The 26,765-nt window shown below is 44.3% G+C and overlaps 1 protein-coding gene and 1 pseudogene across 4 annotated transcripts in view; both read right to left on the reverse strand.

Annotated features, from left to right (window-relative positions):
* Positions 1-26,765, reverse strand: part of gpm6bb (glycoprotein M6Bb) — a 209,140-nt gene that overhangs the window by 80,304 nt on the left and 102,071 nt on the right. For 2 of the 4 annotated variants that reach the window (XM_078559355.1, XM_078559357.1), the window contains exon 1: positions 13,351-14,208. The exons of the other annotated variants lie outside the window; for them this stretch is intronic. In XM_078559355.1, coding sequence (XP_078415481.1) covers positions 13,351-13,414 — 64 coding nt within the window. In that variant the 5' untranslated portion in view covers positions 13,415-14,208. Of the gene's footprint in view, positions 1-13,350; positions 14,209-26,765 lie in introns of those variants that run through there. 4 annotated transcript variants of the gene reach the window in all.
* LOC144692068 (U2 spliceosomal RNA) lies at positions 2,831-2,932 on the reverse strand (annotated as a pseudogene).

The following is a 26,765-nucleotide window of genomic DNA, read 5'->3' on the forward strand; positions in this document are numbered from 1 at the left end:
GAGGCCGTGCTGTCCGTGGGCTTCACGTCATACAATCCGGCATAAAAGGATTTGCTGATCCTCAGAATGTCGGACCGTGATGACTTTACTGAGCCGTCTTCTTCCTTCAGGCTGCTGATCACAGAGCGCTCTCTGTGTACCTTTTGGAAGAAGAAACGTGAGCACGTCTCATCCTGCTCCACGGAGCGGACTCTGGAACGGAAGATGATCTTGGAGGCCTCCGAGGCAAAGTGCGAGGCTTGCTGGCCCTTCACCTCTTGGAGCTCCTCCTTGACATCGACCCCCATCGACTGTAGCCGCAGCAGATTCTGCATCTTTTTCTGGAGTCGGGACATTTCCCTCTGTTCCTTTCTAGCTTTCTGGGTGCCTTTGCGGATGAAAAACCTCTTGATGCTTCCCTTGATCGCTTCCCACCAGTGTGTCAGGGACTCAAAGAGGGGTTTCACGGTTCTCCAACCTTTGTAATCCCTCTTGAGCTCCTCAATGTTCTCTGGGGTCAGCAGTTGCACATTTAGCTTCCATGCCCCCCTGCCCACCCTCAGGTCCTTCTCCAAGTGGCAGTCCGCCAGTAGGAGGCAGTGGTCAGAGAAGAACACCGGCTTGACCTCGGTGGATCTGACTGTGAATGCACGGGACACAAACAGGAAGTCTATCCTGGAACGAATGGACCCGTCTGGCCGCGACCAGGTGTATCTACGCTGCGCTCCGTCTGCAGGGTTGCTGAAGACGTCGTGCAGCTTGGCATCCTTAACTGTTTCCATCAGGGATCTGGACGTAGCGTCCAATCTGCTGCCGGCCCTGCCGGATCGTCCAGCCGCATCGATGATGCAGTTGAAGTCACCGCCCAGAATGACCGGCCTGGAGGTCGCCAGCAGCAGTGGGAGCTGCTGAAAAACCTCCAGCCGCTCAGCCCCTTGTGCCGGGCCATACACGTTAATTAACCGGAGTGGAGCGTTCTTGTACATTACGTCTGCTACCAGGAGTCGCCCGCCCACCACCTCCTTAACCTCGGAGACGGTGAAGTTGCCTCCCCGCAGCAGAATACCCAGGCCGGAGGAACGAGAGTCGTTTCCGCCCGACCAGATCGATGGCCCATGGGACCACCATCGTGACCATTGCCTGTAGGAGCTGAGGTGCGGTATCGCACACTCCTGCAGAAACAACAGGTCAGCTTTGACCTTGGCTAGGTAGTCCAAGGTCGCAACACATCGCGTAGTAGATTTAATGCTACGCACATTTATGGATACAATCTTTAAACCCATTTTAAAGCATTTATTCTCCTACCAAACCCACTGTCTCTGAGAGTCCCAGACCTTTAGTCTGCTCCTTCATACCCGTAGTGAGCTCAAATTCCTTCACTTTGGATGGGCTGAGGTAGATCTCCTTGGCCGTGTTCTGCTCCGGTGGCATCTGGAGGTTCATGTAGAGAGTGGGTTTTGAGATGACCTTTGCTGGAGAAGCTTCTCCAAAACTCACCCCCTCTGGGGTGTTGCTGTTCCCGGCTTCCTGGAGCTGGGGTGCGATGATTGCCTCACTGCTCCCAGATTCCAGGGGCTGTGGTGCACTGGCCTCCTCAGGTTGCAGGCAAAGTTGGGGTGCGCTGGTCTCCTTGTTGTCTCCAATTTTCTGGAGCTCGGGTGTCTCGTCCTCCAACGCCCTGGAGCTTTGCCGCCTCTTCTGTCGGTGCCGCCCTGGCACTTCATCATCCGAAGAGCTGCTGCCCTTGTCATCCGTGTCGGATGGGAGACGCCTCTTGCCGCTTCTCTGGGAAACGCCTTTGCTTCTTCTTCGCTCCCTCTTACTTTTCTTCTTCTTCACCGTCCGCCACTCCCCCTGCTGCTTTTCCACTGCTGCCTCCTCCTCCATTGATTCGCTGTCCTGAGGACTGGGAGGTTCAGGGGGTAGTGCTGTTGATTGGCTCTCTGTTGCCTCAATCTCTTTCTCCACCTTGTCTCTCTCTGTGTCCTCCTTTGTCCCGTTGAGCTCCCTGGGGGCCTTGGTGGTTGGAGTGACACGAAACATTTCTTCTGCTTCCCCCTGGTCGGCTTTGGCTGCCTGTGCGTAAGTACGGCAGCGTTTGGGGCAGGTCCTGTAGAGGTGACTTGCCTCGCCACACAGGTTGCAGCACTTGGCCTGTTTGCAGTCTTTTGTCTGGTGCCCTTCCTGTTTGCAGATCTTGCAGAGGGAGGCGCTGCAGTTGGCCGCCACATGACCAGCCTTGCCGCATGAGCGACAATGCTTGGGTTGCCCAGCGTAGACCAGGTAGCCACGGTTTCCCCCGATAGCGAAACTGGAGGGAGGGTGGAAAATGGCTCCCTTACCATCGGTCTTTAGCGTGACCTTAAACAGGCGTTTGCCTGTCCAGATCCCCAAGTCGTCTCGAATCTCGGTGCCGCTCCCCACCTTATCGAAGTACCTGGTGAGGAAGGTGACCACGTCGGCGACAGGGACGAAGGGGTTGTACACATGCACCATCACCTCACGTTCCCGTTGCAACGGCAGAGAAAAGTGCGGCTCCGCCGTCAGGATCTTCATCTCCGGCAGGTCTCTCTTCTCCTCGAACACCCTCAGGAGCCGGACGCAGTCTGCCACCCGCTTGAACGTCACGTCAAAATAACCACCTTTGCGGGAGTCGTGCAGGGTGAAGATCTCCGGAGCTTGGAAGCCGCACGCCTTCAACAGGATCCTCCTGGTGAAGAAGCCCCGATCCATAGGTGATCCTCCTTCGCTGTGGTTCACCGTGACTCGGACGGTGATAGGTAACCCACGGTATGGATTTGGATTGCGATTGGTTATAGCCCTTCCATCCCGACCTTGCCTTGGCAGGACCATGGTGTCGCCCCTGCAACACTTGATCTTAGCCAAAAGGCCGAGAAGCGACTGATAAGAACAGATACTACACTTGATCTTAGCCAAAAGGCCGAGAAGCGTTAATAAAATAAACCTAACATGCTGCGGCCCAGGATACAGGCTCACACACACACGGTGAAAGCTGCCTGTAACAGCCTCCTTTACAGCTGTTCTACCTCAAAGTAGAGGAATCATTAGAGTCAGTGTTCAAATATTAACATAAGCATCATGATGGGGCGGTTTTAGCCAGCTGCAGGTAGAGAGCTTCTGTTACTTTCAAATAAAACGCTGTCTCTTCCTCTTAACTCCTCACAGGATACACCCCGACGGAAGCCAGTTTTCATGCAAGCAGAGTGTGAAAAGAGCACGAGATATTACAGCCAAACTCTTCCATATTTTACCAGCTTTACGCAGAACCAATCAATTAAAAAGGAGCAGCTGCAAAGGTGCTGTATTTAGAGAGGACTGAAACTGCTAGTCAGCTCAAAGAGGTGCAAAAGAAATCATTAGCAGGCATTTGTCCAAAGTGAATCATCCACCTCCCAAAAAATTCAAAGGGAAATAAACCAAGAATGTGAATTCCTAGTTGGACATGGTTGATTGGAGATGGTGATGCACGTGGGAAATCGAGACCTAGGACAGGATTTTTCACTGAGCGGGCGGGCGTGTGCCCGAGTGTAAAATGATGCACGCTGGCGTCGGGCGAGCATCCCATCATCATCGCACACTCACGCGATGCTTCGGTCGGCAGGCACATGCAGGAGTCAGCAGCGCCCCCGCCGACAATTAAAAGGCCTATTAAGGCCATTAAAAATGTAACTGAATTAAATTTTTCGCTGCCTGTCCAACTTCACGGTTGGCGGGCAGGCAAAAAGGCCAAGCGGCCGGTGCATTTTTTGCGAACGCTCATTCACGGGCGGGATGAGGTTTCGACCCGTCATTAAAAAAGTTTTAAAAATTTCGTCCTAATTCCTAACACATCCCCCACTCATGTGATAGTCACACGAGTGGACATGTTTTTTTTAACATTTTAAAAATCTTTATTTTTAATTTTCAGAACTCTTCATCTCCCGGAGGCAGCTCTGTGCCTCAGGGAGCGTTTCCAGTGCGCATGTACGAACTTGCCCTCTCACCCTCCCTTCACCGCCTCCCCCCCGACCACTCCCGCCCGCCCTCGCTAAGCCCACCCGACAAGGGAAAAGTCCTGGCCCTAGTGTAGCCTTCAGCATGGTTACAGGTAGGGATGCATCTCAACCTCAAAGCACTGGCAGAAACTGTACCCACTGTAAAGTCTTCTATTCTATCCTGAATTTTACATTTCATTAAAACTTCCTATCAGCATCTTTATAACTGAAACTGCCCACTTATCCTTGTCAACTTCCACTAATGCCCTTAACCCCAAGCGGTGCTGCAATATCTCGACTAACTGGATGGTGTAATTACAACGTGACAGGTTTACATGAGCCTTTATTTTTTTATTAATTCATGGGATGTGGGTGTCGCTGGCTAGGCCAGTACTTATTGCCCCTCCCTAATTGCTCTTGAGAAGGTGTGTTGCCTTATTGAACCGCTGCAGTCTATGTGGTGTAGGTACATCCACAGTGCTGTTAGGAAGGGATTCCCAGGATTTTGACCCAGCGACAGTGAAGGAACGGCGATATAGTTCGAAGTCAGGATTGTGTGAGATTTGGAGGGGAACCTGCAGGTGGCAGTGTTCTCATGCACCTGCTACCCTTGTCCTTCTAGGGAGGTGCAGCTTGTGGGTTTGGAAGGTGCTGTCGAAGGAGCCATGGTGAGGTGCTTCTTGTAGATAGTACACACTGCTGCTACTGTGCATCGGTGGTGGAGGGAGTGAATGTTGAAGGTGGTGAATGGGGTGCCAATCAAGTGGGCTGCTTTGTCCTGGATGGTGTTGAGCTTCTTGAGTGTTGTTAGAGCTGCACTTATCCAGGGGAGTGGAGAGTATTCCATCATACTCCTGACTTGTGCCTTGTAGTTGGTAGACAGACTTTTGCAAGTCAGCAGGTGAGTTATCGCCACAGAATTCCCAGCCTCTGACCTGCTTTTGTAGCCACACTATCTATATGGCAAGTCCAGTACACAAAAAGCAGGACAAGTCCATCCCAGCCAATTACCGCCCCATCAGTCTACTCTCGATCATCAGTAAAGTGACGTGGAAAGGGTCATCAACAGTGTTATCAAGCGGCACTTGCTTAATAATAACCTGCTCACTGATGCCAAGTTTGGGTTCGGCCAGGGCCACTCGGTTCCTGACCTCATTACAGCCTTTGTTAAAACATGGACTAAAGAGCTGAACTCCTGAGGTGAGGTGAGAGTGACTGCCCTTGACATCAAGGCAGCATTTGACTGAGTGTGGCATCAAGGAGCCCTAGCAAAACTGGAGTCAATGGGAATCGGGGGGAAAACTCTCCGCTGGTTGGAGTCCTATCTAGCACAAAGGAAGATGGTTGTGGTTGTTGGAGGTCAGTCATCTCAGCTCCAGGACATCACTGCAGGAGTTCCTCAGGGTAGTGTCCTCAGCCCAACCATCTTCAGCTGCTTCATCAATGATTTTCTTTCCATCATAAGGTCAGAAGTGGGGGTGTTCACTGATGATTGCACAATGTTCAGCACCATTCGCAACTCCTCAGATTTGTGGGTGTACCAACCACATGGACTGCATCAGTTCAAGAAGGCAGTTCACCAGCACTTTCTCAGGGGCAATTAGGGATGGGCAATAAATGCTGGCCTAGCCAGTGATGCCCAGATCCCATGAATGTATAAGAAAAGTTCCGTTTCTGTTCAACAGTAACCCCGCCCAGGTTGTTGATAGTGGGGTATTCAGCAATGGTAATGCCATTGAATGTCAGGGGGAGATGGTCAGATTCCCTCTTGTTTGAGATGGTCATTGCCTGACACTGGTGTGGCACGAATGTTATCCAATGTTACTGAATGTTACTATTGTAAATAATGGACATAGGATTTTATAATGGGAACCAGATGTCAGGAAGCACAGATAAACATAAACCTTTTAATACATTAAATATAGTCACTTCAATAGGAAAGAACACATATTTAAGATTTCTCACAGATGTCTATCACTTGGTCTTTGAGTACAGGGTACACTGCATCTAATTTCCATGTAAAATGCAAACACAACACTCACACATATTAAAATAATAAAGCATTTTAAGGCAAATTATGTTTTTCTACTCTGTACAAGAAATAAGTAGTTAAATTAATTTCTGTGCAAATCTGGCGTACAGGCAAATTACATCCACATTTGAGTTTCATTAAGTTAATCATTTATTCTGTTACAGTGCTTTTCACCAACATCCGCATCCCTTGAATGAATAACAAAAAATGCCAATCTGATCCATTTGCCTCTGTTAATTGAGCAGATTGATAAAATGGCATGAGTTATTTGAAGCAGCAAGTTGATCTAGACTGACAACAGAAACCCATCTTCTCACGCAGCCACTTGTCTAGTAAGTACTGTGCCTAAGCAGCTCAAAGCACCCATGAGCCCAGCTGGGATTGATCAACCAAGCAGCCCTTTCCTTCATCAATTTATGTTCATGCGTTTTTTATTACCCTTGGTTCAATTGGTAGACCTCTGAGTCAGAAGATCGTAGGTTCAAGCCCAGCTCCAAAGACTTGAGCACATCATCTAAACTGGCACTTCAGTGCAATACTGAGGGAGTGCTGCACTGTCAGAGTGCTTGCTTTCAGATGAGGCGTTAAACAGAGGCCTCATCTGTTTTCTCAGCTGGACAGAACAGATCCCATGTCCTATTCACAGCCGAGGGTAGGGGGGGTCTCCAATCCCTTGGCCATCATCTACCCTTCAGCTAACACCCTGGTCATTTATTTCATTGCTGATTGTGAGACCTTTCTTTGTGCAAATTGGCTTCCAGGTTTTCTACATCATGAAATGTTGTCACTGTATTGTAATGTAAAGTGCTTCATTGATTATAAAGCGCTTTGGGATATCAGGGATGGTGAAAGGTGCTGCAGAAATGCAATTTCTTTCTTTCCCACACCTTAAGGTATTTTTCACGGTTCTCAAAAGCCGAAAGTGCACAAATGATTACAGCTCAGGTTGGGCTCAACCTAAACTACATGAGCTCTCACGGGGTTAACATGTTTAATTAGGAAGATCATGTTCAAGTGAATCAAATCTACTAACATGGTGCTGCTCAAAGTACTTCCCAGAAAGATCGAGGAAGAGGGCAGCTTCACGATTTGGATTATCCCACAAATTACCTGCAACTCTGAATTCCCCCACTAACACTCAACCTGGAGAAGACATTACCCGCCCCCAGCAAGCATGCCCCCGCCCCACCCATGTTCAATCTGGTGCACTCATTGGACCTGCCTGGCAGCTGCTGAATGAGCATTACATTCTCACTGGTCTAGTGCAAATCCACAAAGCCATAGGCCCATCGTTCAACTCAGCAACCAGAAGTGGCATCTATAATCTGAGCCAAGGCTGGAATTAATTAGAGGTAAAAAGGAAATAAAAACACAAATGCTGCAAATCTAAACTGAAAGCAGAAAACTCTGGAAATGCCCAACAGGTTGAACACAGTTGGAATGTTCATCGTTCTTCCTCCTGCACGTGTTGATTAACTAGATTTTTTTACCGCTTCGATGTTGGGGTAAATAAATTGGCGAGTCTCACACAGCATTTTCACAGGCAACCTCTAGTTACTGTGAAAGATGTTAAAGTGTTTTCCTTTCCTTTCAAATGAGACCTTACCTGTGGGTTTTCAAAGAAAAACTGAGGCAATCTGGACCTTTAAATAGGTTTACATTTCGTACATTAAGAAAGTCATCGGATTTAACCTCATGAGCTCACAAAAGATGGTAAGCGTTTCTTTCTGTGGCTGAGTGGGCGTTTCCATATGATGTATTTTTTTTAAAAGGCATTATTAAACCAGCAGTAGATCTCGAGTCTGCCCGCAGTTACATGATCCATTTGACTATGTGCCTGAGAATACTCATTTTCCTGTGCTGTCTGCACTTGTGACCACAAAGGTCAAACAGGGTCGTGCCACACTGCTGTGCGGCTGCATTCTGGGAAACAGGACTGGCTTTCTGAAGTTAGCTCCTTCTCACTGGAACAGAAAGTGGTTCGCCTGGTCCACCGACCACGTACATGACCCGGATTTTTGTGTGGGCTCAGGAAAACCCAACCTGCACCTTTTGCCACTTTCCAAAATACATACCCGACCGATGTGTGACTTTGCCCAGGGTTTTGGTCAGGGTTCATGTTCGCAGTGCCCTTTGTGAACCTCGATGGAGTGCGGGAGGAGTGTGGGTACAGAGGTGGGCTGGTTAGTAGGCTCGCCTCTGTAGCTAGAGACAGCAGCCTAGGTCCCAATATGGTTTAAAGGCTCCCTAACTTCACCTCCCCCACCTTCTCATCCCACTCCATGACCACTCAGATTCCCCATGCTAATCAATGCCCTCAGATTCCCCTGCTCCCTCCATGCAACCTCAAATACCCGATGCCACCCAATGTGCCCTTAAGCTCCCCCATGCCCCCTCACCCTGCACCAACTCATACCCCTTCAGATCCCCCATGTCATCCTATGCCCCGAGATCCCCCATGCCACTCCATGCCCCTTCAGATCCCCACGCCACCTCCATACCCCGTGTATCTTTCATAGCGACTCACCCAGTATTTACTAGATACAGAAAGCATATAAAGCAATAGAAATTATTCTAAATGCAATTAACAAAAGCTGTTAAAATCTAATGAAACTCTCATTCAAACACCCACCATTGATAATACAAAAAAATCTTCTGCATTGGAGAAAGTCAATCCATTAAGTGACAATTAGGTTGTGTAAACAAACAGACATGTTCTCTGAAATCACATCAGAAGCAAAGTATGTTATTAAAATGTCTCTCATTCCCCTGAACAGCTGTGTCAACAGACCAACAGCTTTTGGAACTCAGCCACAAATTGGCAATGGCCACAGTTATCAAAACATTGGCTTCTCAACTCCTAAGGCTGAAATTGAAAGAACTGATACTGATTTCTGCATTTCAAAGCAGATTGCCTGTCAATTAATGGAGGAGAGTGAGTGCTTGGATTGTTCTTTCATCTTTCAAAAGCAGGGAATGGTTTATTTTTCACAGTCAGAGCTATCTGTGCTTTTAAATCTCAGCGGCAAACATGAAAAAGGTTTTCCAACACATTTTCTCACATTTTTGAATGGAGGATGGCACTTTCTCCAATGGAAAAAGTACTGTAATGCATGTCATCACTTATACAACGGTGGTCAATGTAATAGTCAACTTACCTTTGCAGGACAGAGCCCTATGATGAATCTATGCATTAAAACATATCTACATTACAATCCAGCATCTAATAGTGACATTTGAAGGTGTCAACACATTTTACATTTACCTTTCCGGATGCTCCCAACTCCCCAGCAAGCTTCTCCAAGGAAGTGCATTCTTCAAAGGCTTCCAAACCTGCACCAGCACACGAAAATAGTGTGTGGGAGGAAGTACAACTTTCCTGTGACCCTCACAATGGGGCCCCTGACCAGGTGCATGGCATTTAGCACCAAAGGCTGGCCCGGCTCATGGAAAAGGTCACACCCAAATGGCGCGGAGTAGGGAAGACAGAGGAAAATAGTCTTTCCAGCAAGAAGGATCTATGTTCAGCGTTTTGCAATCACACCTCCATTGGGATGCAAAAAAATGGCCCCATGGCTGAAATCTTTGCATACGTCATTTCCGGTAACACAATAATCCGAATGATTGGCTGTTTCAACTAAGCTTTTCAACACTGCTTACTTAGACAAGCAGCTGGATGCCACAATTGCAATAATGCAATCAATAAAACGTTTTCTGGTTTAGGTAGCATGATTTGTAGCTTCTGATCGAGATCCCAATTTGTGGTTAAAAAAGATTCTAATTTGAAAAGCAATGGAATGCCACAAGTAATAACACAGGTTGCGCCCTCAGAATATGGCTTTAAAAACAGCTTGACTTTGGCTGTATTTGCAGTTGATTAATCGGTTTACCAGTAACAAACTAAATTACTGTACATTATCAGCTCCAAGTGATCAAAGTGGTTTTCATCTGGCCATTCTCCATGCTAGTTTTTGGGTAACCACAGCATCCCCCAAGGCACAATACCTCAGACTGCCCAAATTTGCTGTCACGTGGTGATCAAAATGGCACCCCTAAGTGCAGGCCCATCCCCTAGAAGGTACTGTGAACAGGAGGCAGTAACAGTCCTCCTGCCTCACCTCCCTGGTCACACTGGGCCTACATCTACTGGAGCTAAGGGCCCGGTTACACTTATTCATTGTGAAATCGCATGGCAACATGCGGGTGAAAGCCTGGCATCGTGGATCCTCGCCGGTCCTCTCCACAGCATGTGGGTACTGAGCATTTATCAGTGGCCTCAATGAAGACAATCTTTTCTTTATATGTTAAAAACATACTGGTTTGGTACATGTGACAGGGTTTCATCTTCCTGAAGGCCTACGTTCATTGCTTTTTTCAGTTGCACTTTGCAGCTTGAACAGATGCGCCATGAGGCTATCAGATTGTGCATAACAACAACTTATACTTATATAGCACTTTTAACATAATAAAATGTCCCAAGGCACTTCACAGGAGCGGTGTAAAGCAAAGTATGTCATCGAGCCACAGGTCAAATAAGCAAAAGCTTGGTCAAAGAGTTAGGTTTTAAGGGGTATCTTAAAAGAAGGAGAGCAAGGTAGAGAGACAGTCGTGTGTATGGAGGGAATTCCAGAGTTTGGAACCTAGAAACCTGAAGGTACAACCACCAACAGTGGAGCAATTATAATTGGGAAGGCACAAGAGGACAGGATTAGAGGAGCACAGATATCTCGGAGTGTTGTGGGGTTGGAGGAGATTACAGAAAGAGTAAGGGACAAGGCCAAGGAGAGATTTGAAAACAAGGATGAGAATTTTAAAATCAAGACATTGCTTGACCAGGAACCAGTGTAGGTCAACGAGCGCAGGGGTGATAGGGAAACCGGGCAGGCTGTGAGTTAAGACACATACATATGTAGGCCCCAGTGTCACAAGATCCCATCCACCTCCTCGCTAGATTTCTTGGATTCAAACATGCAAGTTTCCCAATGACCATATGTGCCCTGACAGGAACCAGACACCCTCGATACACCAGCAGTAGGAAGCAAGTCACTCAGAACCAGGAATGGTTACATCAGGTACTCAAGGGAAGAAACGCAATACACCATAAAAACTTGGGGACAGATTTTTGTGGAGCCTGGAAGAATCCAGCAACCTTTAAAAATGGTGGGTGGGACCCAGATGCAGAAGCTCCTGCCCCACTTCTGACATTTCTAATTTTTGCCAGCACAGGGAAGGAGACAGGGCACGAATCACACAGGAGGGAAACCCGAACTCAGCAGGGCCATTTCAAATTAGTGCAGAGTTCAAACCGACCCCATTTTGGTTGTTGCAAGAGTGTTAACCCGCAGTGTGAGAGTCACAAATTGATGATGTAGACGTAAAGGTTCTTGAGGAGCAGATAGGGTCTGTATAACTGTCGTGATCTCGAGTTTTTTAAATTCTGTGCATTTTGAACTTTAAAAAAAAACACAGATGCAGGCATCACAGAGTTAAAGGATACCCTCTGCTGGACAGCTTTGATTGACAGGCCATCTGGTACATGTTAGAATAAAACAGCAGCATCTGGTCATGCGGTTTCAATGGAGCTCTTTGTTGACATTTCCCCAAGGGGCTATTATTATATCACTATGAATACTTGGCTGAATTTAAAAAGTTAAAATTATCTCAGCAGGGGGTTCTGAGTTCATAGTTTGATTGACAGTTTAAATAGGCTGTTAAAGGATCAGCTGTCTTTTCTTATGATGTCTGAATAGAAGTTTCCTTGTTTTTATGAGATTAACCATTTGAGGAGATTAAATGCTTTGATTGGGTTCTATGAATGGGTCTTTTTTTCACTATTAAGTGTGCATTTTTTTATCTCAAATGCCAAAGTCCTAGAGAACTGAGGCGGGCCTTGCAATTAGCCTGCGTTGGCACTAGCCTGCCCCCCTGGCTGTCTACACTCAGCTTCCAGGGTCAGCGGGCCTCATCATGCAACCACACCTCTCCCCACAGTGAAAATTGATCCTTTTACCAAGGCGGGAAATTCCTCAACTCAGGCCACTCACCTCAGTAGCCAAAACCGGCCCTTAGTTTCAGGAGGAGGGCTCCTAACCCTAAAGTTCTGAGTTAGAGAGAGCAAGGAACACTCCAGCTAGACTGGATCTAGGAACAAAATGGAGGGCGGCTGATCAAGTTATCTTGGCGGTGGCCTGGAAACATGGATTCCGCCCATTAATCACAACATAGCAGACAATATGCAGGGATCGACTAAAGTGGGGTACAGTAACTTACAAAAATATAGTGGAAAAATGATTTCAGGAATGCAATAAGATAAAGTTTACACTGACAATTGCAACACCCCTGTCCTTTCACCCTAGCCTTGGGTAAAATTAACATGGAGCATTTCCAACTTGTCACAGAAACTTTAATGAACCTCATTCCCCTGGTTCAGGTAAACTACCTGGTCATTAAGGTAAATGTCCAACTTCACAGGAATGTGCAAAAGAAGAGTCACCACTGCTGCCTATTTGCGTACAACCACAGCCCAAGAGGGTAATGGAATCTTAGTAACATACTGCATAATTCTCCAGAGGAGAGACCTGTTCATTTATACTGACCATAATTAATTGAATATGGAAATCTCAAGTTTAAAGAAGGTAGACCAAGACACCAAGGAGTATTTATAGCTGTAAGTAAGATGTAACAACCACTAACTGGTGGAGGATTATTTGCAGTATTTCAGGCACTGGTGTACAGTGTACTTGGACATAAATGTCTGCTACTTAATCCAACAGGATAATGGTTCAAACCAACTGCAGCTGTATTATGCTTTACTGTATATTAAATTAAAACAGCCAATCTATCCTAATATGCATTCTGATGATGATGAACACTGTACTGACAATCTCCATTTGCAAAAGACTTATTCCAACAGTTGAACCCCATTACTGTCTGGTAATGGATTAAATCACTGATAGTCGCTTTCGGTGAGAGATGCAGCCTGGACTAGATTTATTGAGTCTGACGAAATGTTGAATTTGATCTGATCGATCACTTACAACACCCTCATGCTCCTGAAATGCCTCTTCCTATCCACCATGATGTCTATCGAACATGTGTCGGCAGTCAACACAATAACGACATCGATGGACACTTCTAACCAGTTGAATATGAAATAACATTTTGAAAATTACATCTCTACAAAAGTGAAGCCATTGTGAAATGGCAGCAGTAAAATTCAGAACCAGCTGCAACACATAGGCAGTGTTTAACAACCCATTACCATCGAGATGTTGAAAACCTCTTCATATGTAAACAGTTACAGACCCATAAATTGCTCAGAGCTAAGCCCCTGTGGTACAGTACCTTTGCTCTCTTGGCTCGATTCATTGCTTTCCCCGGGGGTTGTAGTTTCCAAGATTGGCTTCATTCTACACACAAAGACAAATTCAGAGACAGCGCTTTCTGCTCTCTGTTGTCTCTTTGTTTTCTGTTCCTTTTCTTCTTCACCTTAAACTCGCACGGGGGCAGTGACTGAGCTGCTCCGTGGTGCTTTTGTGAAACACTGTCTTTTCCAGAGGTCTTGTCAGATCCGATTTTACTCAACTCACTGGTCCATGAAGATCTCTGCCAGCGACTGGTCACACATACGTCACAGAGGATTCCACTTATAAAACAGCTTTTCAGAATTAAAATTCTGCTCGAGTCCCTGCCCGATTACAGTTTAAAAGTACGTTTCCTCATCCACTGCCTGTTCTCTGAAACAGTCTGAATAAAATGACAATGAACCACATCACTGAAGGATGGATTGATTACATTATAAGAGAGTTTGTGTGCTACAATGAAAGGGACCCCGTCCACTCACAGCAGTCACCAAGCAAACCCCACCATGTGCTGTCTCTGGGGAGAATACATGTCATCACACAATGGGAGGACCACTTTTCTTAAAGGGCACCATTAAACCAGGCTCTGAATTTTTAATTTGCTCCTTGTGCCCTTTGCTCCCTCAAACCTACGCGCTCCCACCCCACTCCCAAAATTTCCACACAGACCACAGCCTTAATTACTACTATCTGCTGGATTCTGCTTAACAAATAAACGTTACCCTTCACTATCCATTAAGGTACTACAAATATTTACTTTTACGCTTTTATTGACCTCAGAATTAAATAAAATATCAGTTGTTCGTGAATATGATACTTTCCTAGCTGAAAATGAAGATGACAGGTCATTGAAAATATATTAAAAGGTTATAACACAAAAGATTCATAACAAAACTCCTGTCTTATTTGTACTTAACATAACATAGGCAGGTCCTACTTGAGTGTGATTCTGTTGGATATTCTGGTGCCCAGAGAGTATGGGGAATTCAATAGAAACTGACTGACCAGTATGAAAACTGATAAGAGCCTCAAGATAGTTACAGTATATTTGGCATTACCTATCCTTGGCTGTCTTTGAGTCCTTAGGAAGACTTTTAACCTAATCTGCTATGATTGATTTTAAGCCCTGTCCTGTATTAGTCTTTGTTGACTTCAATGGAAAGTAAAATCGCATGGGATGTAAAACAAGTGTTGCACCATTTCCCAATTAGGTTAGGTTAAAATTGACCCCCTAACCTTTACACTGTCTAATGATGATGCTATTTGTTAATATTGGATCAGTTTCTACATGTTCAATGACCCCAGCACCAGTTCCTATATGTACAATGGCCCCAGCACCATTTTCTATGCGTACCATGGCCCCAGCACTGGACTCTACATGCACCGATTTCTACACATACAATGACTCCAGCACCATTTTCTATGTGTACAATGAACCCAGCACTGGTTTCTATATGTATACCAATGAAAGAAAAAAGCATTAAAATCTACTCAAAACATTTCTACACCAATCTGTCTCTGCTTTATAGGGCTAACAACAACTTTGTGTTTTCAGTCACTGAGTAAACTAATGAGTGGTCATACACAGCTTGAACAAGAACTTCCTATAAATATTCCTGGTTGGCAAGAATCTCACCAGAAGTGTCACATCAGAACATTATCCTTATATCTCTAAAACACTAGAAAGACCAACCAAGCAAAACAGAAAAACAGGGCAGCATTACGATTTCTACACAAAATTGACCTTTGATCTTGCTTTCCTACATCAATACGCACAGTGACACCTCCTACTCACACTGTGTTACCTGCAGTGACACACCCCACATGGAGAAATATAATTGCCTCCAGGCTTTGCCCAACAAAAGCTTGTATTTATATAGTGACTTTAACATGATAAAACATCCCAAAGTGCTTCAGAGGAGCATTATCAAACAACGTTTGGCACCGAGCCATATAAGAAGCCATCGCAGGTGATCCTCTGGCTACGACTGGGTAGAAAGGAATGGAACCAAGCAAGTGAGGCACAATGATGGAGAGGCGTTGGAGGAGGATGCACTGGTCAACTAAATCAAAGGCTGCAGAAAAATCTCTACATGAGCGTTACTGATAAGCTCCTCCCTGTCTTCTTAGTCACTGCCCCTGAAACAAGTTCTCACAAAGGTGAAAGGTGGAACACAAAGTGCAATGCACAATCAAACTATGCAGCATTCACATTGTACAATGTGTGGCTCCCTTAGCCCCAGCAATTAAATGTGTATTGAAATTAATCTTCTTTCTTTCTTCTTTCTTGAGATAGGAAATAAAAACATGGGTGCCTTTTTTGAAAAAAAAACACCTCAATTGCTCTCCAATTCTGTCTGCACTCTCCTGAAGAAAATGACGTTGCTGAGGTAACGTTTCACAAATGCCAGACAATCTCTGCTCCCTCACCTGAGTGATCATTCCATGTTTGAGCAGTCAATTAGATTTTCCACCACGGTCCAACTGCTGAGGTGATAATCAAGTGGCCAAGAGTGAAAAATGGATAAAATTCCTGCTACCTTTTTCGGGTCTCTTCTGTCCTCTGATTTTAACTATTTCAGCTTCTGTATTAATGATTACTCTCAATGATGAGTTCTTAGCTCCACACATTCTTAACAGTGCCTTCACTGGTCTTAACACATGCGTAGTTTTTGGTCACTTGCCGAGGGTAATGAAAAGAAATCTTTTTTTTTAGAATTTTCTTTGGCGACTGGATTTATCCTTGTGCCTCTATGGGATCTTTCTCAAGTCTTCGGTAAACAGTGAAAAAAATCACAAAATCAGACCTTGTTCCAAATGATCAAAGTGAATTTATTGAACAATAGATGAACAAGTGAATAAACACTTGTAACAAGATGTACATATATCTGCAGTGGATGTTACAGTCTCTCAATGACTCAGATTTTTCCAATAGTTTACTACGCTTTAACTTGTAAACATATTTTTAAAATCTCATCTTTCATTGTCAGCTCATTCGTGCCAATATTTTAGCTCTTGATTTTCCAGTGACTGCGTGCAACCAAGAGGGATTTTTTTTTTAGATCATCCTTTTGAATTAACTTCTCCCAATGTGTCTCTAAGACTGAATAAGTGTGGTTCATTTTCACTTAAATAAAAGCTGCACAATAATACCCAGTATGAAGCCTTAACACATTAACCACGAATAACAGCACAGTTGTTGCTGATGTTGTTTAATATTGATAGCAATGTCACCAATGTGACAATCTGAAATATTCCCCTTCATTAAAGGGGCTCACTCCAGCTCTGACCTGGAGTCAAATACCCAACTCTGATTTAAGTCTGCACAAGGAGAATATTCCTCATTAATAAACTCTTTTCTCTGAAATCTTCACCGGCATTTGATTCGGTTTTGGAGGGATATACTGAATTTTAGGTTAGTACTAAGCCTGGGCTGGCAGTGTGTTAGTGCAAGCTTGTACTCACAGGTACTCTATGTTCAAAATGGTCAGAAAGAGGGATGTATGGACCTTGAAGACTAAAATTTTGATGGCTGTGAAATATAAGCTGGGGCTAAAATATCCAAACTCTTCTCCGTTCCCACCAAAGAAGGTCAACAATTTTTCACTTTAGGTGTTACTTTCCTTGTTACTACTTTATGTACTCTGTGATACTGTGAACCATTGCTTTGCTAAACCAAAAAATGACCAACCGGGTGTATAAAAACTAGGGCTAATAATTCACAGCTAAAAAGTGAAAAAAGAGATTTTATTTGGTGTAGGCAGAACCCCAATTATTTCAAGTACAATGGGGCAGTTTTCACATTCCCCACCTGGGTGGTGACCTGCCAGAGTGTGTCATGTGCTGTAGAATTCATCCAACATTCATTCCATTGATTTGAATAGAATAGAAGTCAGTTGGCTCCATAATGAGCAGACCCTCCTCTCTGTCAGGTCACCACTAAGGTAGTAAAGCTGAAAATCACCCCCAATAACTCTTTGACCTTCAGATTCCAACGAGAGGTGCAGCAACATAGACCTGGAATCAATTCATTCTGTCGTTAGATTAAGGAATGAAACTAGCCTTGTGACCACTGTAATACCTTGATTCCTTGAATCTTGAGCTACAGAATTGGTGAAACACATGATTTCAACAGTGGACTATGAGTGCTTTCTGTCTAAATGCACATGAACAATAAACTAAGATGAAAAACAAAATAAACTGGGTAAACTCTTTAATACAGTATACATAGAAGCAAGACACTGCATGGTGACTGGTGTGGGGACACCTCATTTAGACAACAATAGATCCCACTTTCCATCCACTGCCCAGTCCTGCCAGCCAGGTCAAAAGTAGTGCTTTATGCCAACCTAAAGGAGAAAGGGAGAACTTTAGAGGGCATAAAGCTCACTGTAATAGAAGGTGTAGCCACCTTATAACGAACAAAGATGGTAATATGAAGTTTCCTTTCATTGAACCTTTGAATCTTACAGCACAGGAGTATGCCATTCGGCCCATCACACCTGTGCCATTCCTTCAAAGAGATGTCCAATGTATTTCCACACCACAGCTTTGTCCCCATGCCCCTGCAAATTATTTCTCTTCCAATACATGTCCAATTGCCTTTTAAAAGTTCCTATGGGATCTGATGCCACCACCCTTTCAGCTAGTGTTCGACAGCACTCATGATGAGGACATTTTTCCTCATTTGCCCTTTAGCTCACTTGATAATTATGACAAACATGACCTCTGGTTAGTGGCCCACATGCCAAAGGAATTTATTTCTCCGTACTTGCTTTAACAAGACCCTCATAATTATCTCTATTGGATCTCCCCCTAACCTTCTCTGCTTTAAGGAGAACGATCCCAGTTTCTCAATCTCTCCATATAACTGAAGCCCCCCCCATCCCTGGTTATCATCCGGATGAACTTTCGCTGTAGCTTCTTGAGGGCTTTGACATCCTTCCTAAAGTGTGGTGCCCGGAATTGCACACAGTACTCCAGCTGCCACCAGAGATTTAGCAGGACTTTTGCGTTCTTATACTCAATGTCTCTTTTTACAGAGCCAAGTGTGAAAGCCAAAATGCTTTTGAACCACCTTCTCAACTTCCCCTGCCACCTTCAAAGATTTCTGAATCGAAGATTTCTACACTAGGTCCCTCTGTTCTTGCGCCCTTCCCAAAATAGATTATTCCACCAGTCCATGTGTTTCTTCCAAAGTACATCACAGAGCTCTGAAGGAGTCATATTGCAATCGAAACGTTAACTGTTTCTCTCTCCACAGATGGTGCCAGACCTGCTGAGATTTTCCAGTATTTCCTGTTTTTATTTCAGAATTCCAGCATCTACAGTATTTTGCTTTTATATTATTGCATGACTGCACACTTATCCGCATTAAAATTTCCTGCCCACTTCACCAATCTGTCTATGTTCCCCTGAGGTTTACTATCGTGCTTTTCTCAGTATTTTTACGTTGCCAAGTTGTGGAGCATCCACAAACTTCAAAACTGTCACCCTATACCCAAGTCCAAGTCATATTATATATATATTAGCAGAACATCAGTGATCTTAATACTGATCCCCAGAGACCCCACTGCATATTTCTCTCCAGTCAGAAAAACATCCGCTGACCACTACCCTCTGTCTTGTATTCATTTCTGAAGTGAACCACCGAATACTGGAGCCATTTATTATTATTCCTGATGCGCAAATGCAATTTGGCTTCATCAGATTCAGTAGTGAACGTAGCCCCAAATCGCATATATAGTGCTACGCTTCAGCAAATTTGAAAGCATTTTTAAATGAGCGATTTCAGTCAGCAATAAGCATCTGTATCACGTGCGGGAACTGTGGGAGAGGCAGCAGTGCCAAACAACAGCAGAAACAGGACGTCACAGGAATCACAAACACATGGTGCCGTTCGCTCTCCACCCTTATCTGTTTCAGTGCTCTCATGGCATTGCTGCATCATTCTGTACTGCAGCAGCGCCAGAGTTAGCTCTTCCAGAGGATGCAGCCCATGAGAAACTGCTCATCTTGGGGGGGCAACTTGCCGGCCATAGGTCTTCACGGGTGAATGGTCTCTTCAGATCTATTCAGCTCCGTCCTGAATAGATAATGGGAGACAGCAACAGAGGCTCACCACTGAGAGTCTCTCCTATTGTGCTCTCCTTCATCACCATTCATATCTACGCTGTGACATGGGAACAAAAATTTTAAAAAAAAATCTTTGAGGTAATTGCAGTTCAAATTCTGAGAACGCAGCTTGCATAAGGCATTGATTTGCGCTTGTCTTATTTGATCCGTTTCATCCCAGAACGTAGCAAATGGCCATAAGGAGGTAATAATCTGGCATCAACGTTGTAAATGCCAAGTGGAAGAGGAGGCAACTCAAGAATCTTAATGGAACCCAAAATGCAAAGCTTGCTCACAAAACATTAAACTCCTGCTATCCAGACTATCAAGGCCAGCGTTGGCAGGCAAAACCTCCCCTGAACATATCGCAGTTCCTTTTGCAAGATTGCACAGCATTCTTGAACCACAGGTTTGCACAGGAGAATAGCTTTCAGCAACACTCATAACACTCGTCACTCAGCAGCATCAGCCCACTTAGCCGGTTTATTTATGTTAAAATAACAGAATTTGACAGCACGAGAGTTACTTGAGAAATTATTTTTCAAATGTACATCAATTAACACAAAATGCAAGTGACCTTTTATCACGGAAAAAAACCGCATCATTAACCAACTGTCTGTAGATCTTCACAGAATTTAACTAACACGTTAATTAAATGAATTGCATTGAAACACTGCCTATATTGGGATGAAGAATGAGCATTAAGGACACTTGGCAATTATATTTTAATGTATAAATGAAAATGGATTTTCACACTTAATTAATGATGACTCAATGAGCTCAATCAATGAATCTAAGGGCAGGTATTAGCTTTAGACGAATAAACAATTTAATTATCCATGACAAATGGTCTGGTTTTTATATGTCAAGTTATCAATAAAGACATTAAGGACAATAAAAGACTATTGCAGGGTATGTGAACTGTGTCATACTGCTAATTTTCATCCCACATACTCATTTTTGCTACTAATTTTACTCAGTTTTAACTGAATTCTGTTGATGCAGAACAAGTAGCTTGAAAATGCATTCGTCCAAAACTGGATTCTGTGCCAAACTGATGGTACAAATAAATAGTTGGGAATTTATTTAAAGTTAAACAGACCACACTTTTGTTTAACTTTACTATAGTTCTCAAAACAACTGTAAGTTGAAAACATCAGGCTTTAATTATTGACTTCCATTAGCATCACCAAAGGACCCAGCAGCAACAATCAAAGGTTAAGTCAGCTGGATGAACAGTTTCAGCAAATGGCCACCACTGATCCAAACTTCCGCAAATCTCAACTGATGGGAGAAATTAAATTGTGGGAAGCTTCCGTGCCTTTGGCCTTTACTCTGTGCTTTCCATGTTTGGGCAGGTTAGATATCTATTCAAACAGGTCATGCTACCAGCAACTATGAACCTTGTCCCAATTTGTGTGCAGACAGTGAAAGCTGTTGCGTCAGCATTTCTTCAAACAACGAGTAGTGGGAATCTGCAACACAAAAACAGAATTACCTGGAAAAACTCAGCAGGTCTGGCAGCATCGGTGGAGAAGAAATCAGTTAATGTTTCGAGTCTTCATGAGCCTTCGGCAGAACTGAGTATAGTTAGGAGAGGGGTGAAATATAAGCTGGTCTAAGGTGGGGGGGGCGGGGGGAGAGAGAAGTTGAGGGTGGGATTTCCAGGTAATTCTGCTTTTGTTTTGGATTTCCAGCATCCGCAGTAGCTTTTAGCTTTTTGTTTTTATCTCAGTGGGAATCTGCAATTTACTTCTCCCAAAAAGATGCTGAGGCTAGGTCAATTAAAAATGTCAAAACTGAGACTGACAAGACTAGGTTAAGAATTACAGAAGAAAGGCAGTAAATTGAGTTACGATACAGATCAGCTATCATCTAACTGAATGGCGGAACAGGCTCGAGGGCTGAAAGGCCTATTTTCCTAGTGCGGCCAACTCTTGCAATGTCGCTTCCATACCTCCGTAACTGATGCTCAACCACATTGATTGTAAAGCAGTCTGTAAAGTGAGATGGACCTGGTGAGATGGGCCAGCAACACAGCTCATCACTGTCAGCAATCTGACAATGCCGTTCGAAGATTACACAGAGTTTAAAGCTGGAACTTGGCAGAAGCAAGGTCTGATACACACAAAGTGCAAACCACAACTTTACAACCTCACAAAAAAAAATGGAAATAAAACTCCGGCCAACATCAAGCTTGACGTGGCTGGCACAGTGAAAGGTATTTTTCTTTAAAAATAGGGAAGCATGGAAATCTCGCATCCACTGCTGATGGCACAAGGAGCATAAGTGAGGCGAGAGTGACAAGTGCACAGCTTGGAACAGGAAAGGGGAAAGTCATGACAGTTGGTGAAACTTGCTCCAAGCCATTCTCTGGTTTGTAAGAAACCTTAACTGCGTTTGGTTCGAAATAAATTAAGAGTCTTTATTTAATGGTTTTAAAACATAACTCCAAATTCTAAAACCAAACACATTTGTAAAATGTATTAGACCCTTCTCAAACTAATACCATCAAATCCAATTTGAAGCAGCATTTAGGAGTTTATGCACCAGAAAAAGGAGCAATGCTTTGCCCTCAGTCCTTATAAATGAAACACTTATTCTCGAAAGAGCAGCTGCTGATACTAGTCAAATTATATCCTACTGAGTGAGCTATGCATCCAGGGGAAGGAGTGAGTGCATGTGTCATAAAAATGGATAAATGCATGTAAGGGAGGATGTAAGGGAGGATGTAAGGGAGGAAAGAGGGAGAGAAAAAGCTGCATTAAAGAATCAGTTCAGTGTTCTTTCAAATGGCCTACAAAATACTTAATAATTGATCCGATAGATCCATCTTTAATGCTGGGTTTTCAGCAAATCCCTCCTCTCTCAAAACAGAGCTAGTGATTTTGTACAGAGTGGGAGAGACCTATCAATTGTCGCCCCACCTCTTGGCCTCCTTGTGAGGGAATGTCTGTGTCTGCCCACCGTGAGACCCACCGTGCCCACCGAGACTCAGCCAAATGAATCAAGGATGAAACCACTTTCCTGTAGGCAAAAAACCAATCATATTCCCTGTGCCCTCCCAGGTATTCTATCCGGAGCAGTTCAGTACTGTCTAGTCACCTGAATTAAAATCGTACAAATGTCCTTGCAGACAGAATAGACAAAACAGAGCATGAGGGAAGATTTAAAAGAAAATGGAAGCAGCAGGTGGGGAGAGTCTATACTTGGGACTGAACCAGGAAAGCAAGAAAGGTGCTAGACAAGCAGGAGGCTTTATAAACAAAACAAATTACTAGAGGTGAGAGAGAAAGAAAGGTTTGGGTAGTAAGAGACAAAGGCAATGTTTCAGAAAATGCAAGGAGTATCAAATAATTGAATGAAAACATCAGGAAAAGGTAAGAGGGCCAATGTGCAAACAATGGAGTCGGGGCTGAGTGGTGTGTTGGGAATGCACAGGATTTCAAAATGGAATTGGAGCGCTAGAAGGATTAATAACCATGGAGAAGCATGATATAATAACCAGTTCTGAAAAGTGGATTCGGTTTAGGCAGAATTGTGGACTTAATATCCCTTATGACATTCTTAACCAAGGCCTGGATTATCACCTGTGAGTCGGGTGCGCAGAGTGGGGAACATTCCCAGATCCCTGAACCCAACTTTTCAAAATGGCCACCGAGACGTTGGGTTTTCAGTTCAGATGGATGGAGTATATTAGCAGTTGGGGCAGGCGACCTCGGAATGAGTGAGGAGAATGCCGGATGTGGAGGGGGCGCTGGGCTGAAGAGCTGCCTCAGGGCTCCAGCACAGTGTCCAACATTATTTTCTAATGAATAAAACATGAAACATCCCTCAAGCTCTCACCCCTCACCCCCCTCACCATGCCACTTCATACCCTGTACCCACACCCATCACTCCTCATACCCTCCATGTCAATGTATGTTCCTGTATCCACCCTCATGCCCCTTTATAAGCCCTGTGCCAACTTATGACCCTGTACCCATTCCCCATGGCCTCTCAGAACCTCCAATCTGACCGAGCCCCCTGTACCCATCCTCATGGCCCTTTATCAACTCAGTGCCAACTCATGGCCTCACCCATCACCCTTTGCCCTTACACCTACCATGCCAACCTACCCAGTCTCCACCATGGGAAGACCTCAGGACCCATTCAGAGATGAGAGTAAATAAAGTTATAAGTGTGTTTCACTATATTAAAAAACACTCATTCATAAAAACCCATTTACAACATTTACATTCCTTCAGCTACGTAAAGCCTTATAACAACAAACATTTCAAGTGCTCAATCTCTTATATCAACAAGCATTGGAATTCATAGTCCCACTTCAAAGAGTCTATAACCACTTGTAACTGTCAAATCAAACTGAAATGGCAGTCACCCTAATGTGATAATGGATGATCGTGAAATCAGTCATGCTGTACTAATCCAATCACGGAAGCCTTCAGGCTTATGTCAACAGACAGAGAGAAACAGCAAGCAATGATATTTTTTAAACACCCCAGATATTTTTTCAAAGATTTGAAAGGGCTGGGCGTTTAAATGCCTGGACAGCTCCCTATAGCAGGTGTTTTTGATAGTTCCTCTTGACACTTTTGACAACTCCTCTTGACAGTTGCTTCTGACAGTAGATTTTGACAGGTCTGTTGACAGTTCCAATGAGTTTGACAGTCATGAGTTTATGTTCTTCTTACATACATTCACACCTACTTGCAACAATTCCAAAGGGTACCTGACCTCCCCTAAAGGGTAACTGAACTGCCCAAGAGGTGCCCTGGGATAATATCCAAAGAAGTACCTTACCTCTCCAAAGGGGTGCCCTGACTATTCAAAGAAATGCACAAAGGTCAGACCTGCTCTTACCAGGTCTATTTTGAATACTTTGGGATTCACATCCTGGGATACAAAAATCCTACTTCAGCAGAGGCAGCTGATGGTTTAACTGGCCAGCTGCCTCCATGAACTGTGCATGCACGAAACATGAACTGCCCTTATTCCTGCCCGTGAAAATGGGAAGTGTGATTTTCAGGGCGGGGCTTACAATTTTTGGGCACTTCCAACCATTTTTGCCATGACGTATTTTCAAAGAATTCTCAATGTCAGAATGTAAAAATGTCTGCAGGAATCATTTTTGCTTTGGGCAATAATGTAAGATGGATGACAGCAGATCAGTTACACATGCCTCCCAGTTTTAATTTTCTACAAGTTGAGTTGTCAAACTAGGAATGAGGTTTTAGGCAGCAGTGTTGAGATGGGGAGTGAGGACTAGTTTGTGGATAAGTTGCGTGTGGTTAGAGACAGTGATTGGCATGTGGTTTAGAGACAGGGAATTGTGTATAGCTAGAGAGTGATTGGTGTGTAGCTCTTGATGGGATAGACATGAATATCTCAGGAAGGCTGGAGTACATTTTGTCTAGATTCGAATAGAAAGTCATAGAATCACAGGATTGTTATAGCAGAGGAGGAGGCCATTTGGCCAGTCTTGTCTGTGTTAGCTCTCTGTAGGAACAATTCACCTAATGCCTCTCCCCTGCCGTTACCTTGTAGCCCTGCACATCTTTTCTTTTCAGATAACAATCCAATTCCCTCTTGAAAGCCTCGATTGAACCTGCCTCCACCACACTCTCAGGCAGTGCATTCCAGACCAAACGACTCGGTGCATGAAAGCCTTTTCCTTATGTTGCCATTGTTTCTCTTACTAATTACATTTTGTTCTCGCTCCTGGACCAATGGGAATAGTTTTTCCTTTTCTACTCTGTCCAAACCCCTCATGATTTTGAATACCTCCATCAAATCTCCTCTCAGCCTTCTCTTCTCCAAGGAAAACTGTCCCAACTTCTCCAATCTAAGTAACTGAAGTTCCTCATCCCTGGGACCATTCTTGTGAATCTTTTCTGTACTCCCTCTAATGCCTTCACATCTTTCCAAAGTGTGGCGCCCAGAACTGAATGCAATACTCCACTTAGGCCGAACCAGTGTTTTTCACAAGTTTATCATAACCTCCTTGCTTTTTACTCTATGCCCCTTTCAATAAAGCCTAGGATGCCATATGCTTTATTAACCGCTCTCTCAACCTGCCCGGTCACCTTCAGTGATGTATGCACATACACCCAGGCCCCTCTTCTCCTGAACCCCTTTTAGAATTGCACCCTTTATTTTATATTGTCTCTCCACATTCTTCCTAGTGTAAATGAATCACTTTATGCTTCTCTGCATTAAATCTGCCGCTTGTTGCACATTCCACCAACCCGTCCATGTCCTTTTGAAGTTCTACACTGTCCTCCTCATAGCTTACAATGCTTCCAAGTTCTGCATCATCAGCAAATTTTGAAACTGTGCCCTGTACAACAAGGTCATTAATATACATCAGGATGAGTCCTAACACCAACCTCTGGGGAGCTCCACTACAAACCTCCCTCCAGTTTGAAAAACTGTGATTAGCCACTACGCTCTGTTGCCTGTCTCTCAGCCAATTTCGTATCCATGTTGCTACTGTCCCTTTTATTCCATGAGCTATTCGTTTGCTCACAAGTCCGTTGTGATGCACTTTATCAAATGCCTTCTGGAAGTCCGTGTACACCACATTGACAGCAATACCTCATCAACCTTCTCTGCTACTTCAAGTTAAACACAATTTGCCCTTAACAAATCCATGCTGGCTTTCCTTAATTAGCTCTCACTTGTCTAAGTGACTATTAATTTTGTCCCGAATTAGCGATTCTAGAAGCTTCCCCATCACTGAGGTTATAGTAACGGGCTTCTCTTTACACCGCTTTTTGAACAAGGGTGCAACATTTGCAATTCTCCAGTCCTCTGGCACCACCCGAGTCTAAAGAAGACTGGAAAATTATGGCAATGCTTCCACAATTTCCACTTTCACTTCCCCCAGTATCATTGTACTTAAAGTTGATAGGGCACCATTCCGTCCTGGGTGCCTTAACAACTTTAAGTACAGACAGCCTATCCAATACCTCCTCCTCACCCATTTTAAACCCTTCATGTGTCTAAATTACCTTCTCTTTCACCGTGACCTGTGCAGCATTTTGTTCCTTGGTAAAGGTAGGTGCAAAGTCTTTATTTAATACCGCAGCCATGCCTCCCTCCTTTGTGGACTGCGTGTTTGCCATACCTCAATTGAGTTTGGCTTGGCATAACTGCTCTTGACCTGCTCTGCCACCCACCCTGCTCGTGTGCGTTCTGTTGAGGGTCGAGTATGTAGCTTTGGTCCCATGGGGGTAGTGGACAATTGAACAGCTGCCATGGGGTTGGGGGGAGGGAAACTCT

Source organism: Cetorhinus maximus, chromosome 16 (assembly GCF_964194155.1).
Source record: "Cetorhinus maximus chromosome 16, sCetMax3.hap1.1, whole genome shotgun sequence".
Lineage (NCBI taxonomy): Eukaryota > Metazoa > Chordata > Chondrichthyes > Lamniformes > Cetorhinidae > Cetorhinus > Cetorhinus maximus.